We start from the raw sequence: 17,519 nt of genomic DNA on the forward strand, positions 1-17,519 counted from the left end.
AATGAACACAAAATAGACCCCAAATCCCTGCCTTCCCAGAGACTATGTTCTTGAATTAGATACCCAAATTATAGACCTTTCACTAGGTTTCATATTATTCTCAGCAACTCTATCCTTCCAGTTGCCATCAGCCCCAAACCAACAACCTTGACCTATATGTTACATATATTTTATATCTAATTTATCAACTAACATATTGGCTCTATAATTTGAGTATAAACAAAACAAATGAGTAAAATATTTTATATAAGGGATGGTAAGTATTATGGAGATTTTCTTTGATTTTGTTTTTTTTTTTCTGGCCATACCCAGTGATGCTCAGGGGTTACTCCTGGCTTGGGGGACCATATGGGATGCCAGGGGATCAAACTGCGGTCCATCCTAGGCTAGCACTTGCAAGGCAGGCAGACACCTTACCTCTAGCGCTACCACGCCGGCCTCGTGGAGTTTTTTTTTTTTTAATGGACATGTAGCAAAATAAATTAGCATAAGTTTTAGGGGAACTAGCCATTTTAAATAATAAATAATGCCAGGAAGACTTACTCAGATGACATTTGAGCCATCATTTGAAGGAGATGAAGGAATATACCATGTTTTGGGAGGGAAAGAGTGATACAGGCAGATGGAATAACATGCCTAGTCTAAAGTGGGTTTTGCCTGGAGTATTTGGAGATCTTTGAAAAGTGTGTGACAGGATTGCATGAGGGAAAGTGACAAGTCAAATAGGTTGTAAAAGGCAAATTGTAGACCTTTATACAGAGTGTGGCTTCTACTCAGAATGAAACTAGAAGTTTTTGAAGGGTTTTGAGCTGATGAATGATGATCTGATTTACATGCTCAAAGGGTCAATCAGTCTATGTTGAAAAGAGGCTTAGGGGCCAGGAAGTGGCACTAGAGATTAAGTGTCTGCCTTGTAAGCGCTAGCGAAGGACGGACGACGGTTTGATCCCCCAGCGTCCCATATGGTTCCCCCAAGCCAGGGTCGATTTCTGAGCGCATAGCCAGGAGTAACCAACCCCTGAGCATCAAACGGGTGTGGCCCAAAAACCAGGGGAAAAAAAGAGAAAAGAGGCTTAACGGGGCAAGGTAGAAATAAAATTGGGGGCCGGGCGGTGGCGCTAAAGGTAAGGTGCCTGCCTTGCCTGCGCTAGCCTTGGATGGACCGGACCGTGGTTCGATCCCCCGGTGTCCCATATGGTCCCCCAAGCCAGGAGCAACTTCTGAGCACATAGCCAGGAGTAACCCCTGAGCGTTACCGGGTGTGGCCCAAAAAACCAAAAAAAAAAAAAAAAAAAAAAAAGAAATAAAATTGGGTTGCTAATCTCTTGTCATATGCCAAATGTGAATATGGTTAGAACCAGGAAGTGAGTAGTTGTGCAGTAAAAACAAGTAGATATGTTTTGAAAATGGAGCCAATATGCTAGTTGATAAATTAGATATAAAATATATGTAAATGGCGTGTGTCATCTGGGAGGCTAAGTGGATAAAGTCTTCAAAGGAAGTTGAATTTTACTGATATTTTTATTTTGCTGATATTAAAAATGAATGTTTTGTGTGCCTCACAGCAGAGGTATGAGGAAGCTTATTGCCATCTTCGTCCCCATTCAATAGAATAGAAGACATAAAGACCATTTAACTGAACTAGATCACATAGCCAGTAAATAAATAGAAGATAGTGGTGTTGGGATTAGAGCATAATCCCAATTTGCACTAGATAATTGAATTTTGTCAGAGCTTCTGACTTTTTTTGTTTATCTTTGGGCCATACTCAGCAGTACTCAGAGGACTATATGGAATGCCAGAGATTGAAACCAGGTTGACTATGCAGAGCAAGTGCCCTACTTACTGTATTATCTTTGACCCCACCTCTGATCTTTAGATGATTTTGTGGGTTTTTTATTTTTTTGTTTTTCAGCCACCTAACTTTGCACTCAGATATCGCTCCTGACAGGCTCAGGGGACCATATGGAATGCTGGGGATTGAACCCAGATCCATCTCGGATTGGCCTAGTGCAAGGCAAACACCTTACTGTGCTATTGCTCCAGCCTACATGATTTCATTTTGCCCTTGATTTTCCAGTCATTAAACTGAAACCTCGCCCCAGAATATAGTGAGAAAAAGGAAAGAAATTGAGTTGAGGAGAAGAAATAACAGAGACAGGGTCTAAGGGGCTTTGTGTGCATTGGTGTTAAGAAGGGACAGAACTAAATCCCCCCCCCCAAAGAAAAAAAAAAAGAACTAAATACCCAAGCCAGCATCAACAACAATGAAATCATGAGACCCAAACTTTAAAAGATGCTTGTTATGATGGCAGGCTGGAGCAATGGAGTACTGGCATGGAATGGACTTTGGGAATATTGGTGGGGGCAGATTGATACTGGTGGTGGGATTGATCCTGAAACAGTGTATGTCTAAAATTATGAATAACTTTGTAAATCATAATGGTTTAAATAAAAAAATTTTTTTAAACTTCTGTATTTCCAAATGCACCTGCTTGTATACTGAGTATATATATACTTACATGCATTCAGTATGTACACATGTTTATATGTTCTGATATGTTCCCAGATTAGTCTTGTCCAAAGTGGGTGATCTGGCCATCTGTCCTAGGAGAGAGCCACTAAAACTAACCAGGGAAATAGTAGTAACCTTGGGTGCATTTGGGGACTAATTATCTGTGTAGGTTTCAGAGACAGGGACATTGAGTAGTTGAGGATTTTCTTTATTCTTTTTTTTTTTTTTTCTGTTTCTTTTCTTTTCTTTTTTTTTTTTTTTTTTTTTTCGTTTTTGGGCCACACCCAGTAACGCTCAGGGGTTACTCCTGGCTTGTGGGTCCATGGGGATTGAACCGCAGTCCATCCTAGGCTAGCACTGGCAAGGCAGACGCCTTACCACTAGCGCCACCACGCCAGCCCCGAGGATTTTCTTTTTGCTTTTTTTTTCTGAAGAAGGAACAGTAAACCAAATAAGTTTGGAAACCTCTGGCTACTGTCTCAATAGAGTTCAAGAAACTGGCTACCTTTAAGTTCTTGCCCTGAGGAGAGAAACTGATTGCCTGAAGAACAAAAATGTTAAGGTAAACCTTGCACTGTGCCTTTCAAGTATCTATATACATACATACATACATACATACATACATACATACATACATATATGTATATATATACATATATTGGTTTTTGGGTCACACCTGGTGGCGTCAGGGGCCACTCCTGGCTCAGAAATGACTCCTGGCAGGTTCGGGGGACCCTATGGAATGCCAGGATTTGAACCACCATACTTTTGCCTGCAAGGCAAACACACTACCTCCATGCTATCTCTCCAGCCCCCTCAAATATCTTATGTTTCATACATGCTTTGAAAATAATGTGTTTGAAAAGTATCTTTTTTGGGGGTGGGGGGGTTTGGGCCACACCCAGCAGTGCTCAGGGATTACTCCTGGCTATCTGCTCAGAATTAGCCCCTGGCATGCATAGGGGACCATATGGGACGCTGGGATTCGAACCAACCACCTTAGGTTCTGGGTCGGCTGCTTGCAAGGCAAACACCGCTGTGCTATCTCTCCGGCCCCAAGTATCTTGTTTTCTATTTAAAAAGAAGAACCTCATCCAAGATGTCATAGTAGAAAGTGCCAATGACTTGTCTTAGAGACATAACTAAAAGCATTTCAGAAAAATTATTTTTATAGAAAATCTGTTTTTATGCATTTGTCATGTAAATTCTGAAATGTCTAGTTAGTTTATCTCTTAAAAATTTACCTTATTGAGCTATAGAGAATGTACAACAGTCTGGGCAGAGGGTTTGCATTCAGAAGGCCCAGCATGTTTCCCCCAGCAGTACCCCACAATTCCAGATCTTTTGAAAACTAGGTTATCCATGAACAGTTGCCAATTCTAATAGAAGTCTCAGTTTTGATCTCACTAGGTCTCTCTTCTCTCTCTCTCTTTCTCTTCTCTCTCTCTCTCTCTCTCTCCCTCTCTCTCTCTCTCTCTCTCTCTTTATTGAAACTGCTTTGTTCTTTTGTGGTTCTCCATGCTTTTTTTTTTTTTTTGGTGGTTTTTTTGGGCCACACTCGTTTGATACTCAGGGGTTACTCCTGGCTAAGCGCTCGGAAATTGCCCTTTGGCGTGGGGGGACCATATGGGACGCCGGGGGATCGAACCGTGGTCCTTCCTTGGCTAGCGCTTGCAAGGCAGACACCCTACCTCTAGTGCCACCTTGCCAGCCCTGGTTCTCCATTCTTTATCATTTCCTTCTCTGTCCCTGTCACAGGCCCTTCTGTCTGTCCCTTAAATATTGTTCTATCCAGGGTTTAGCTTGCTGTTGCCTTTACTGACTGTGAGAAGCCTGGTAAATTCAGCCTCTCCTATTCTGTAGATCTCTTTCAGAACTGATATTCAGCTTTACTCCTATAGACAGCTGCCTGGAAGACATCTCCGTGTAAATACACAGCATCCATGATAGACCTTGTTAACTGTACTTTAACTGATTTATCTTCTTTTCCCCTACTCCCCAAAAATTTATTTATATCCCTACTCACCAGTTCAATGTTTCAAACATGGGAAACATCTTTTCTCATTCCCCGTAGTATTTTACATAATGAAGCAATGCCAGTTTTATTTCCTTGCACATTTCCCTTATTAATCTACTTCCTCTTCCCATATTTCTCTTGTAATTTGGGTCCTCATCACCTCACCTAGTATTCTACACTGGGCTTTCTTTCAAACCTTCTTCTCACAGTACATTCTCCCTGTAGCTAGAAGGCAAAATTATTTTATATACCTTTTGTTTTGTTTTGTTTTACTCCACACTCTGTGGTGCTCTAGGCTCTGCACTCAGGGGTCAATCCTAGTGGAACTTGGGGAACCTTGTAGGTACCAGGAATCAAACTCAGGTCAGCCATGTATAAAGCAAGCACTCTGCATATTGTGCTTTCTTTCCAGCTCTCCCCATTTTCCCATGTTCTACAACTTCACTTTTCCCTGTCTCTCACATTCATTTATTATACCTGGCTCTATATTCATTTTTCAGATCAAACCTGGGCCACCCAAAAAGCCAAAGACCCCTTCTGGACAATCAGCTTTAATGTATTGCTACAACTGCGGACAAGAAGGCCATTATGGACACGTAAGATTGAGGGACAATATTTAGACATAAGACTTTATTGCTGAGAATGATTGCTGAAAGTTGACTTTAAAACAAATATAATTCTTTTGTTTGTTTGTTTTTGGGTCACACCCGGCAGCTTTTGGGTTACTCCTGGCTCTGCACTCAGAAATCGCTCCTGGTCAGCACGGAGTACCATCTGGGATGCCAGGTTTTGAATCACCATCTTTCCTGGATTGCCTGCGTGCAAGGCAAATGCCTTACCATTGTACTATCTCTCCAGCACCTAAAACAAATATAATTCTGGGGCTAGAGCAATAGTACAATGTTTGTCTTGCATGCAGCCAACCTGTATTCCATCTCCAAAACCCTGTATGATCCCTCAAGCACTTCCAGGAGTAATTCCTGAGTGCAGAGTCAGTAGTAACCCCTGAGCACTGCTGAATGTAGCCCCAAAACCAAGAAAGTTATATACCTAAACTACAATAAAAATGGTAAATTTAAAACAAAAGAAACACCCAGAGAATAGCACAGTGGTAGGGCATTTGCCAACCCAGGACCGACCTAGGTCAGATTCCTGGCCTCCCATATGGTCACCTGAGCCTGCCAGGAGCGATTTCTAACACAAAGCCAGGAGTAACCCCTGAGCACCACTTGGTGAGGCTCAAAAACAAAAGAAATAATCCTGACATAAGATAATATATTTTCAACTGATTTACTTCTCTCATTATGAAAATATATCATAACACATAAGATATCAGAACATATCATTCTGATTATTTTAGATATATGTAAACAGATTAGGGTAAAGAACACAAAGCTTCTAAACTTATTTAGACAAATGTAGTCAAAAGAAAAGCCACAGATCTCAAGAATTCTTTTATTGGAGGAGGTAAGGAGGAAGGGATCTGGAGGGGTGACACCTAGTGATGCTCAGATCTTACTTCTGGGTGTGCTCAGGGAGTCACTCCTGGCAGAACTCAGGACCATATGGAGTGGCAGGGATTAACCCAGGTCAGTAAGTGCCCTATCCTCTGTACTATCACTTCAGCCTACTCATGAGTTCATTTAATTACTGTTCCTATGACTAAACCCAATCATGATTTGAGGTTTTCTATTATCGTTCTTCTGAATCTCTAATTTTCCTTCAGACAGTGGTGAGTTAAATCTTCATCCTGACCTTGTACTGACAGTTCCTAGTGGAAAAACAGAGTTGCTGCATCAGTATTCTGTCCACCTTCACAAGTAACCGATTCCTTGTTCAGCCTACATATTCCCAAATCCCAGTTGGAAGGGCCAAACTGTATATGTGATCTCAATGAGGACATGTCAAAGTAGAAGATACTGTGTAAGGAAAGGCTAAGTCTCCTAGCCAGTTGTCTCTTTAAACAGAAGCAGCTCATCTCAGTGGCAGGAGACAATAAGAATAAGCTTAGGAAGGATAGTACAGAGGGTACTATACTTTTCTTACAGGTGTCTAATTCCAGTTCCTTTCCTGGTCCAATGAGCATCACTAGGTATGACTCAGAATTATCACCACCCCCAAAATCAGAACTTATGTGCTCTTTGAATCTTAAGACAGAGAAGGAAAGGCAGTAGCCAAAACAGTAGAACATCACTGGGAGAAGTACCTATATACTCAAGTATAAGCCAACCCCCCTAATTTTACCCTAAAAACTGAGAAAACTTAGTGACTCAAGTATAAGCGGAGGTGGAAAATGCAGCAGCCACTAGTAGTTTTCAAAAATAAAAATATATACCCAGGGGCCGGAGCAATAGCACAGTGATAGGGTGTTTGCCTTGCATGCAGTTGACCTAGGACAGACCTGGGTTCGATTCACAACATCCCATATGATTCCCTGAGCCAGGAGTGATTTCTGAGTGCATAGCCAGGAATAACCCTTATATATAATTTGGCTTCTAAGAGCTTAGAAACCAAGATAAAGTACCAGATCAGGTTTGATGACAGGAAGTGGAAGGCAGACAGGGAGACAGACCACCTGGGGAATCTTCAGAGTAGGTGTTCTAATGGGTAGTGATACTGGCAGCATCTTGAATTTTGAGCAAAAGCTTCTCACCTGGCTAGAGCTCTGCAGTCTGAGGAGAGAGAAGGCTTCGAGAAAGCAGAAGTTCTGGATGTTCAGTCAACAATCCAAACTTATATTCCTCATTTGAGCAGCAAGACTCTGAAGTGAAAAGGTAGAATATGGGATATAAGATGATGTGCTTCTCATCCTTATTCCTAACCTTGGCTCTCGCTCAATTTTTCTTATCTCCAAAGTAAAGAATTTATCCAGGGATAGACATGGAGAGTATTATGCTAAGTGAAATAAGTCAGAGAGAGGGGGACAATTTGTACCAATTTGTACAATATTAAAACAAAACATACTATGAGATTTATTACCCAAAGGAAATAGAAACAAGGGCCAGGAAGATTGCTCCATGGTAGGAAGCCTATGACAAAGTGAAAGGTCCATTATAATAATGATAGCTGAAAATTATCACTCTGGACAAAAACTGCTGAAAGGAGGTAAAGTGATATGACTAATGCCCTTTCAGCATTGCAAACCACAGTGTATAAAAGGAATAAGGGGTGGAGAGAGAGAAGAAGAAAAGAGGCAGGATGGGTAGAGAGAGGGAGGGAAACTGGGAACATTAATGGCAGGAAGTATACACAGGTTAAGGGATGAATGTTGGAACATTGTATGATTGAAACTCAACTACCAACTTTGTAACTGTATTTCACTGTATTTCACTTACAATATATTTTAAAGAGTTTATCCAGGGAGTACTGATACTTGAATCTGCTTCCAGTATGGTTAAATATAGAATGCAATCTCCTACAATGTAATTTACTCCTATAGAATTTACAACAAAAACCTAGTTAGAGAACACTTTTGTTTTGTTTTACTTGGCCACATTCCATAGTGCTGAGCACTTACAACTTTGCACACTCAGGGCTTCCTGCTGGCTTTGCATTCAGGGATCAGAGAGCCATTGGTGATGCTGGGATCAAAGCTGAGTCAGCTGTGTACAAGGCAAACAGGCACTCTACCCACTGTACTAATACTTCAGTCCTAGAGAACACTTTTTGTTTGTTTGTTTGTTTTTTGGGCCACACACGTTTGATGCTCAGGGGTTACTCCTGGCTAAGCGCTCAGAAATTGCCCCTGGCTTGGGGGGACCATATGGGATGCCGGGGGATCGAACTGTGGTCCTTCCTTGACTAGCGCTTGCAAGGCAGACACCTTACCTCTAGCGTCACCTCTCCGGCCCCAGCCTAGAGAACACTTTTAAAATAAAAGCTCCTCTAAGTCTTTTTAGAGCTCTGCATTCCTTCTGTTGCCAAAATTCAGGTGTTACTACCATTGTTTAGGAAACATAGCCTCATAAATAGTCCACTGCCATGCAGTCACTTAGATATCCATTTTAGGTTTGTTCAACTCCTTAAAGCTAAAGGGTATAATTTCAGCCTTCATGCTTGTTCAATTAAAGCAAAACAATTATAGTTGAACACATATTGGTTACTAGTCATTCCTGTTAATGTAGATAGGAAATGTATTAAAAGCATTTGGAATTTATCCCTGAAATCTAGATTTGATCATTTTTAATTTACAATAAAGCAAATTTGGTGGTCTCATTGCTGCCATAGATGAAGAACTCTAGATTATCCACACTAATGAAGAAGATCAGTGGTGTGTCTAATCCAGTATAGTGGATAAATTATATAGCCAACTATCACTGTTTGTGCTAATGGAGGGGACCAGCGATGTGGATAATCAAATAATTTACATTTAGCTTTGGAAAAGATGGTACTGTATTGCTCTGTATAGCAATATAAATCTAGACAGTGTTTTCCAAATGGATAATATATCCACCCCCAGTCCCAAGACAGGGTATGGGGTGTTCTGAAATGATTATGGTAAGGAGGGATGGTAGTAGCCTCAGGTGGACACTTGAAAACAATAAGTTTCCAGCTAGGCCCTGAGGCCAGATAAGTTTGGGACCTCTGGACTAGACCATACCAGGTCCAAATAGGATACTGCTTGCAGGTGGCTAAAAATATATGAGGATTCCCTTTCCATCAGATTTGTAAATACAGCTCTACATATGATAGATAAATATATTCAAGTGGAAGATACTCAAAGGTGAATGTGTCCTCACCTTCCTAGTTTCACTGACTCAATCATAAGCATCTCTGTAATGAGGCGATCTATTGTGGGAATTATATGATACAGTCACTATATAAGAGATTGCTCCAAGGAGCCCAGATAGATCAGAAGGCTGACTGTAGGCTTGCTTGCCAGAGATTGAGATTCCATCCCCAGCACCACATGGATTCCTGAGCACTGCTAGGAGTCACCCCCAGGGTGAGAGTTGGAAGTAGCTCTCAGGGAGTAATTTCTGAGGACAGTTGGTTGTGCACCCCTCCCTTCCCCCCCAAAAAAAAAAAAAGCACAGTAAAACAAACCAGGAGACTGCTCCAGGAGCCTGTGAGAGGATGTGTGAGGTATTGGAGAATATTAAATGCATGGAGCTGGAAGAGATACTACAATGAGGACGCTTGCCCTGAACACAGCTAACCCAGAACTACGTAACTGCTCTGTGCACCTACCAGAAGTAGTTCGTAAGTGCTGAGCTAGAAGTAATCCCAGAGTACCACCCATGGCACAAAAGCCAAAAAGAAAAACATAAAACCAAAAACAAACAAAAAGTATTGAATAAGTTTGTCAAAATCTCAGTCTCTTTTTATTTGTTATTTGCTCTAAATATTATATAATTACTTTCTGTGTTAGCCTATTTGGGCTGCTATAAATAAGCTATTATAGAGTTTGTATGTTATAAATGGAAGGTGGGAGAAGGATTTGGCTCACACCCAGCAGTAATCAGGGGCTGTTCCTGGCTCTAAGCTTTGGAGTAACTCCTGTGGTACTCACAGGACCATATTGCTGCTGGGGATTTGTTCACACCAGCCACATGCAAGGCCAATGCCTTACTTGCTGTACACTTTCTCCAGCCTCAGAAATTAATTTTTGATGTTGCCTACAATCATATCCCATATTTCCTAACTGGTGTTTTCTTGCTATGGTCTTACATGGTAGATGATTAAGTTCTATAGGGTCTCTACCCAAGTAGAGATTGTATGCTCAAGATCTGCCACTTTAAGGGTTCTGATCTTGATATGTGCATTTGTTTTGTTTTGGGACCACACCTAACTCTGCAGTCAGGAATTATTCCTGATAGAGCTTGGGGGTACTATACAGACTACTTACTGGGGATCAAACTGGATTGGCCAAGTGCAAGTAAAGCACCCTACCCCCACTGTACTATCTCTCCAGTCCATTAACATGTGCATTTGGTTTGGATATTCAGTTCATAGTAAGACCTTAGATCCAAATACTTTATGGCTATCCTTTTAAAAGCTCAGTCACATTTTTATTGAGGTACTGTGATTTACTGTATGTCCAATGACAATTTCATGCACATAGTGTTCAACACCACACACTAGAGCATCTGCTTTCCTCCATCAGTGTCTGAAAATCCCCTCCCATCAATCTATCCCCAAACCCCAAAGTTCAGAAAGTTAAGGGGTTTTTTTGTGTTTTGTGTTTTTTTTTGTTTTTTGTTGTTTTTGGGGGGGGGGGGCTTTTTTTTTTTTTTTTTTTTTTTTTTGGTTTTTTGGGCCATACTCGGTGGTGCTCAGGGGTTACTCCTGGCTACGCGCTCAGAAATCAGACCATATGGGACACCAGGGGATCGAACCACAGTCCATCCTAGGACAGCCGTATGCCACCACTCCGGCCCCAGAAAGTTGGTTCTTTTGAAAATCTTTTCAAAAGAAAAGACAAACCTCTGAGAAAATTGTTCAAAGAAAAATTAAAAAATATAAATAATTGCGTTGGAGAGATAGCATAGAGGTAAGGAAGGCATTTGCCTTTCATGCAGAAGGTCATTGGTTCAAATCCCAGCACCCCATATGGTCCCCCAAGCCTGCCAGGAGCAATTTCTGAGCATAGAGCCAGGAGTAACCCCTGAACGCTGCCGGGTGTGACCCAAAAACCAAAAAATATACATATATATATATATATATACACACACATATATATAATAAGTAAAATGTATGCATAGCTTTAAATGCAGTTTGATGTGACTACTACATAATTTCACAAACTTCAATGCTACATCTAAAAACACAAGTAAGGGACTGGAGTGATAGCACAGCTGTAGAGCATTTTTCTTTTTTGGGGGGGCGGGTCACTCCCGGCAGCACTCAGGGGCTACTCCTGGCTCTACGCTCAGAAATCGCCCCCGCCAGGCTCGGGGGACCATATGGGATGCCGGGATTCGAACCACTGTCCTTCTGCATGCAAGGCAAATGCCTTATCGCTGTGCTATCTCTCCAGCCCTGGTAGAGCATTTTTCTTGCACTCAGACAACCCGGATGGACTTGGGTTTGATTGTCAGCATCCCATATGATCCCATGAGCCTATTAGACTTCTGAGCACAGAACCAGGAGTAACGCCTAAGCACTGCCAAGTGTGACCCAAAAACCAAATAATAATAATAATAATAAAGCATATGCAAATAAAACACCACAAGTAAAACTAAGTTATCTATGAAGCATAAGTCAAGCAAAATGACTAAAGGAATAAGCTTATGTAAACATGTACTGTAAAAGAAAATGAACTAAACCTGGAAGATGCTCAGATAACCACAATCTTTCGCTCATACAATACCCTGATCTTACTTTCCTCTGTGGGCCCAGCAGAAAGGCTCTTACGAGTGAAGGCCGTTCTGCCATCTGCATGGTAGTCACTAAAGAATACACATATTGGAATAGTCATTAGCTGTAAGTATAAAATCGTGAGACTGGCGAACATCAACTTGAAGTCACTGATAACTGTTGAAAGAGAAGATCAGTGAGAACTAGGAAGAAATGTTAAACCAGGAGTTTTACTGGGGAAAGCTGAAAGAAATTAATGTTAAACATTACAGTTGGTGTTTAAATAAAGATAATTATAAAAAAATTACAGTTGGGTAAAACTTAATAGTAGGACCAACTTTCCATGACCTTTTTTTAATATCTTTATTTAAACACCTTGATTACAAATATGATTGTAGTTGGGTTTCAGTCATGTAAAGAACAACCCCCCTTCACCAGTGTGGCATTCCCATCACCAGTGTCCTAAATCTTCATGACTGTTTTTTTTAAGGGGGCCACCACCCACTGATGCTCAAGGCTTACTCCTGTTCTCAGGGATCACTCTTAGCAGGGTTCAAGGTCCCATATTTGATGCTAGGGATTGAAGCCAGGTTGGATGCATACATAGTAAGCACCCTGCCCACTGTATTGTCTCTCTGGCCCCCAAAAAAGCATTTTGAAACCTAGATATAACCTACCACCATTTGTTCCTCACTGTTATAATCTCTGTCCTTGATAGCAGTGAGGATTGGTCTTGCAAACTACTTGTATAGAGAGAGAAAAAGATCAAATCAAAGGGCCAAGCATATCAACCCACAGGCTGTACGTCTGAAGGGAAGAAAGGAAGAACACTTGATGGAAAGATGGTAGAAGAGAAACACAAGCAAAGGGTTCATACAACTTAAGATCAAAGACCAGAGCAATAGTACAGTGGGTAGGACACTTGCCTTGCATACAGCCAACCTGGATTACATCCTCCCCATATATGGCTTTCTGGGCCCACCAGGAGTAATTCCTGAGTGCAGAGTAACCCCCGAGCATTCCTATGTGTGGTCAAAAAAATTAGAAATTATATAGCTGAACACCAAATAAAATAAACCCTCGAACAGGTACAAGGCTCATGTTGAGGGGTTTCACTGAGAAAATTGCCAGATTGGGGGGGGTTTGACGAAAAGGAGTTTCATAGGTAAAGAAGTAAAATGGGCAATCTAAGCATTAAAAGAATAGCATGTAGGCATGATTGAGTGTCAGACTGACTGGGGGTTGCTGCGGTCTGCATTCTGCAACTCAGCTTCCAGTACCATGGACATGATGCTCACCTCTTGTACAGTGAATGTGCTTGTCAGCATCATGTGAACTTATGATGTCATTATTTTAAATATCATTTACAGGAATGTACAGAAAGACGGATGTTTAACCACGTCTTCCCAACCACTCCATTCATCTACTACTATGATGACAAATATGAAATTCGGGAGAGAGAACAGAGAATAAAACGAAAAGTGAAAGGTATATCAGTAGATTCCTTGTGAATTGCCTTTGCCATAGTTCCTAAATGTCTTTTTTGCACTGTCTTTGCCTGTTTTGGAGGGCATCGATTAACACAGAAAACATTTTTTTAATTAATATGGGTCTTGCCTAGATCTCCAAAAGTTAAGCACCCACTTTAAAAAATCTTGCATTATAATCTATATAATAAGTGTTTTTCTTACATGATGGTCATTTTAGAAAATGTCTAGAAAATATCTCTAAAGATTCCTTTGAGAAGTCAGGGAAAAATTATAGGGGCTAAGATTCTTCCCTTTTGCCAATCTGAGTTTGATCCTTAATATACCCCCCATGGTCCCTTGTGCCTCACCAGGAATAATACTTAAGCAGAGCCAGGAGTAAGCCCTAAGTAACACCAGCTGTAGTCCAGCAACAAGACTCGTTTGAGATATTTCTGTTTGAAAAATAAATCATTTTCCCTTAGTATGTCCCAAATATTTTCATAGAATATTTTCCCTGCTAGGTAGTTCCTAGAGCTTCCTCTAGGAAGTATTTCTTATGGGCAGCATTCCAGGCAGTTTCAGTTCTACAGCCAGTCTCTGTGGTTTCTTTATTTACTGGTGTTAATTTAAGTTCTACCTCAATTTGTCATCATCATTTAAGCCTGTTTTCTCCACCTTTGTTCTTGTTGGATATTTTAAGATGGTTTTCCAAGTCACTTTTATGGCTCCAGTAACAAAGTAATTATATATTTTCCTTTTTTTTTTTTTTTTTTTTTTTTTCGTTTTGGTTTTGTTTTGTTTTGGTGATGCTCAGGGGTTACTCCTGGCTATGCTTTCAGAAATCGCTCCTGGCTCCAGAGACCATATGGGGTGCTGGGGATTGAACCCAGGTCTGTTCTGGGTCAGCCGTGTGCAAGGCAAACGCCCTACCACTGTGCTATTGCTCCAGCCCCTAATTCTATATTTTTCAATTTGATCTATACTTTGTGTTCTGACCTTTTTCTTTCTCAGTATAAATGCAGATTATTTTTTCTCTCTCTGTCTTTCTTCTTTCTCTCACTATCTGTTTTCTCTGTCTCTGTCTTTCTTCTTTCACTATCTGTTTTCTCTGTCTCTGTCTCTGTCTCTGTCTCTCTCTGTCTCTCTCTCTGTCTCTCTCTCTCTCTCTCTCTCTCTCTCTCTCTCTCTCTCTCTCGCACGCGCGCGCGTTTTTTTGTTGGGGCCCACACCTGGCAGTTTTCAGGGGTTATTCCTGGCTCTGCACTGAGAATTATTTCTGAATCATGAGTTCTATCTCAGTCTGTCATCATATATTAAGCCTGTTTTCTCCAACTTTGTTCTTTCTTGTTGGATACTTTAAGATGGTTTTCACCCAAAAAAAAAAAAAAAAAAAAAAGATGGTTTTCAAAGTCACTTTTATGGCTCCTGAAACAAAGTAATTTTATATTTTTCTTTTTTGATGTTTCATTTTGTTTTGTTTTGTTTTGAGGCCACACCGGTTACGCTCTTGAGGACCATGAGATTCCAGGAATTGAACAGCAAGGCAAATGTACTGCCTGCTGTACTGTCACTTTGGCTCCAACCAAGTGCAAGTCATTTTCAAAATGAAAATACGAATTCTGGAAAGAAAGTAGAGAAATTTTTCTCAACACTATTTTACATAATATATTTTGTATAGAATTGATACAGTTTATAGAGATTATAGTTCATAAAGATACTGATGAGGCAAATAAATTAGGATAAGAGTCAGAGCATATGTGGCAAAATGTCATCTCTGAATTAAAGGGTTTAGGTGCTTTCTGTTTTATTTTCTTTATACTTTTTGTATTTCTCAGGTTCTTCATAAATGAGTATAACTTTTATACTCAAAGAAAAACAATTTTTTTTAGTAGTGGCACAGATTCACTTTAAGACTCACTGTGATTCACTGGAATGTTTCTTTTATGCCGAAATCTTTAACTACTTGGATTTGTCCCATATCTTAAAGTTCTTTTTTCCTACGTATATTACTTTGTCCTGTTTATTATAAACCATCTCCTTAATCTTTGTGGGTCTATTGACTTGTTAGTGTTTCTCACTGGAACTCTCACCTACCCCTCAGAACATACCATCAGACACTTGTAGCAGGAGCATAAAGTCCCGAGAAGTACAGCCTCAAATCAGGTAGCCTCGCCTGCTCCAGATACACATGTGTTCACACAATTCTGGCCAGGATCACCAAACCAGAGATCCCTGCTCAGGAGAAATAATTTCCTGTCCAGTTTGGCATCCACATATAAAAACTGTGGCCAGACTATCTCCCATAGGTAATTGAAATGTCATATGAAACTGTCAAAAGGCCATTTTATACATCTTGCTTCAACTTATCTTCAAGGGCTGTCTTATCACCACAGGAATTTGAATTGGTCAGACATGACTTTCTTCACAGAGCTAATATGATAACAGCTCTCACTGTTCCACTACCTAACCTAGTTAAACTCTTAAACAGAATACGTAATAATTGTGTTTTGGGTGCTTTCTGTTTTTGCAATCAGAAATATAAAACTGCAGCCATTTGATTTTTACTTTAGGAAGGGCTCTCATTGGAATGTTTTTTTAATAAATACATTTAAATGTTTGGCTTCCCTGTCATCTGCTAAGTTATTCACAGACCTCATGGGTCTGCCTACTCTGCATGAACTGTATAACTACTCAATATGGAAAATACTTCTGTGTCTTCCAGAACTCCAGAAATATGGGAGTTTGCCAAGGCAGTTCAAGAGGCCTCATATGGAAGTCACAGATAAAAAGCGCCACCGTGACAGGAAGAAGAACAACAGGTGGTCTCAGGAAAAGAAAGAAACTCAAAAAGAAATGATGGGCAGGGAGGATCGAGAGATTGGGAAGCACAGGAAGGCCGAAAAGCACCTGTATGCGGAGAATGAGGACTTTCCACGGGGCCCCAGACTCTGCTCCCCAAGCCCCAGCCCTCTTCAAAACCAGAAGCCACACAGGTCCTTCCACCATTCTCATCACCACAAGTCTAGAGACAACAGAGTAGCCAAAGAGGGCAAGCGAGGCAAGCCAAAGAGAAAGGAGAGCTGCGTGGAGGAGGATGACAGTGATAACCTATTTCTCATCAAACAACGGAAAAAGTAGTCTAAACTGCAGCAAAGCTTCTGATCAATGCAGCCTGATGCAGCCGCCCAGCATGTGCGTGATCTTCCTGGCTCCAACAGCATTTTTGTTGTCTTTGACTCTATGTGAGTGATTAATCTCAGCCGTACCAAAGGTGCTGAACAAAGACAACACTGCAGATCTTAGTTATCTGTGTCCTGTCTGTGTCCAAACGATGCTTAGAAGGAAAGCAACGATAACCTTCAACATTTCCTATTCACTTCTGCTCAGGCTCTGGAGACCACTCTTTTGTGAATTCTTGGGAAAAGTTAAATTACTGATGAAGAATAAGAGTTTTATGTAATTCATCTGCAGTGTGAGTGTGAAAATTAAATCCTTGGAGAGAAGAGAAATTAATGTTGATATGAAAAACTCATCAATCATTTTCAGCATTACTTTTTTTCTCTTTAGACATTGGAAAGGTTGATAGTTCTAGATCAAAATGCAACATTTCTTGCTTCTGAAGCTGGTTTCAGAATCTTCCTTCAGAGCATCAACAAACTAAAAAAAAAAAAAAAAAAAAAAAGATAACAGCATCCTTGTCCTGAAGAGTCAGGAAACTGGGCCCGAGTGAAATAAAGAAGGACTTCATCCAATGTAAATATCTTCAGCATATTTCCAGAAACAAATGAAAAAAAAAAAACTTTAAAAACAATCACAACAAAATGGGTTTTACCATATTTTGTACACACATTTAAATAAGACAAATACATAGAAATAAATATTGTTAAATTTAAAAAAAATTTTTTTTGTTTTCAGAGGGTGGAATGATAGAATAGGAAAGACACTTGCCTTATAGGGCATTTGTCTTACACACGGCCGACCCTAGGTTCAATCCCCGGCATCCCATATGGTCCCCCAATCTCTCCAGGAGTAATTTCTGAGTGTAGAACCAGGAATAACCCCTGAAAGTAACACCAAAACCCCTACTCCATTCCCTCAATTTTTTTATTTTGTTTTCATGGGGTTTTTAACTACTGCAATATTGTACAGAAATTTTTGAAATTATGACACTTTTGTACTTATGAAAGTCTAATTAGAATAATAAAAATAAAATGTCTGA

General features: G+C 40.4%; 1 protein-coding gene across 1 annotated transcript in view; it reads left to right on the forward strand.

Moving 5' to 3' along the window:
• Nucleotides 1–17,170, forward strand: part of ZCCHC7 (zinc finger CCHC-type containing 7) — a 236,079-nt gene extending 218,909 nt beyond the window's left edge. Inside the window, exons 6-8 of the mRNA XM_049773414.1 lie at nucleotides 5,033–5,128; nucleotides 13,202–13,319; nucleotides 16,023–17,170. Coding sequence (XP_049629371.1) covers nucleotides 5,033–5,128; nucleotides 13,202–13,319; nucleotides 16,023–16,438 — 630 coding nt within the window. The 3' untranslated portion in view covers nucleotides 16,439–17,170. The remainder of the gene's footprint in view (nucleotides 1–5,032; nucleotides 5,129–13,201; nucleotides 13,320–16,022) is intronic.
• The last annotated feature ends 349 nt before the right edge of the window (nucleotides 17,171–17,519 follow it).

The sequence above is a fragment of the Suncus etruscus genome, chromosome 1 (genome assembly GCF_024139225.1).
Source record: "Suncus etruscus isolate mSunEtr1 chromosome 1, mSunEtr1.pri.cur, whole genome shotgun sequence".
Taxonomy (NCBI): Eukaryota; Metazoa; Chordata; class Mammalia; order Eulipotyphla; family Soricidae; genus Suncus; species Suncus etruscus.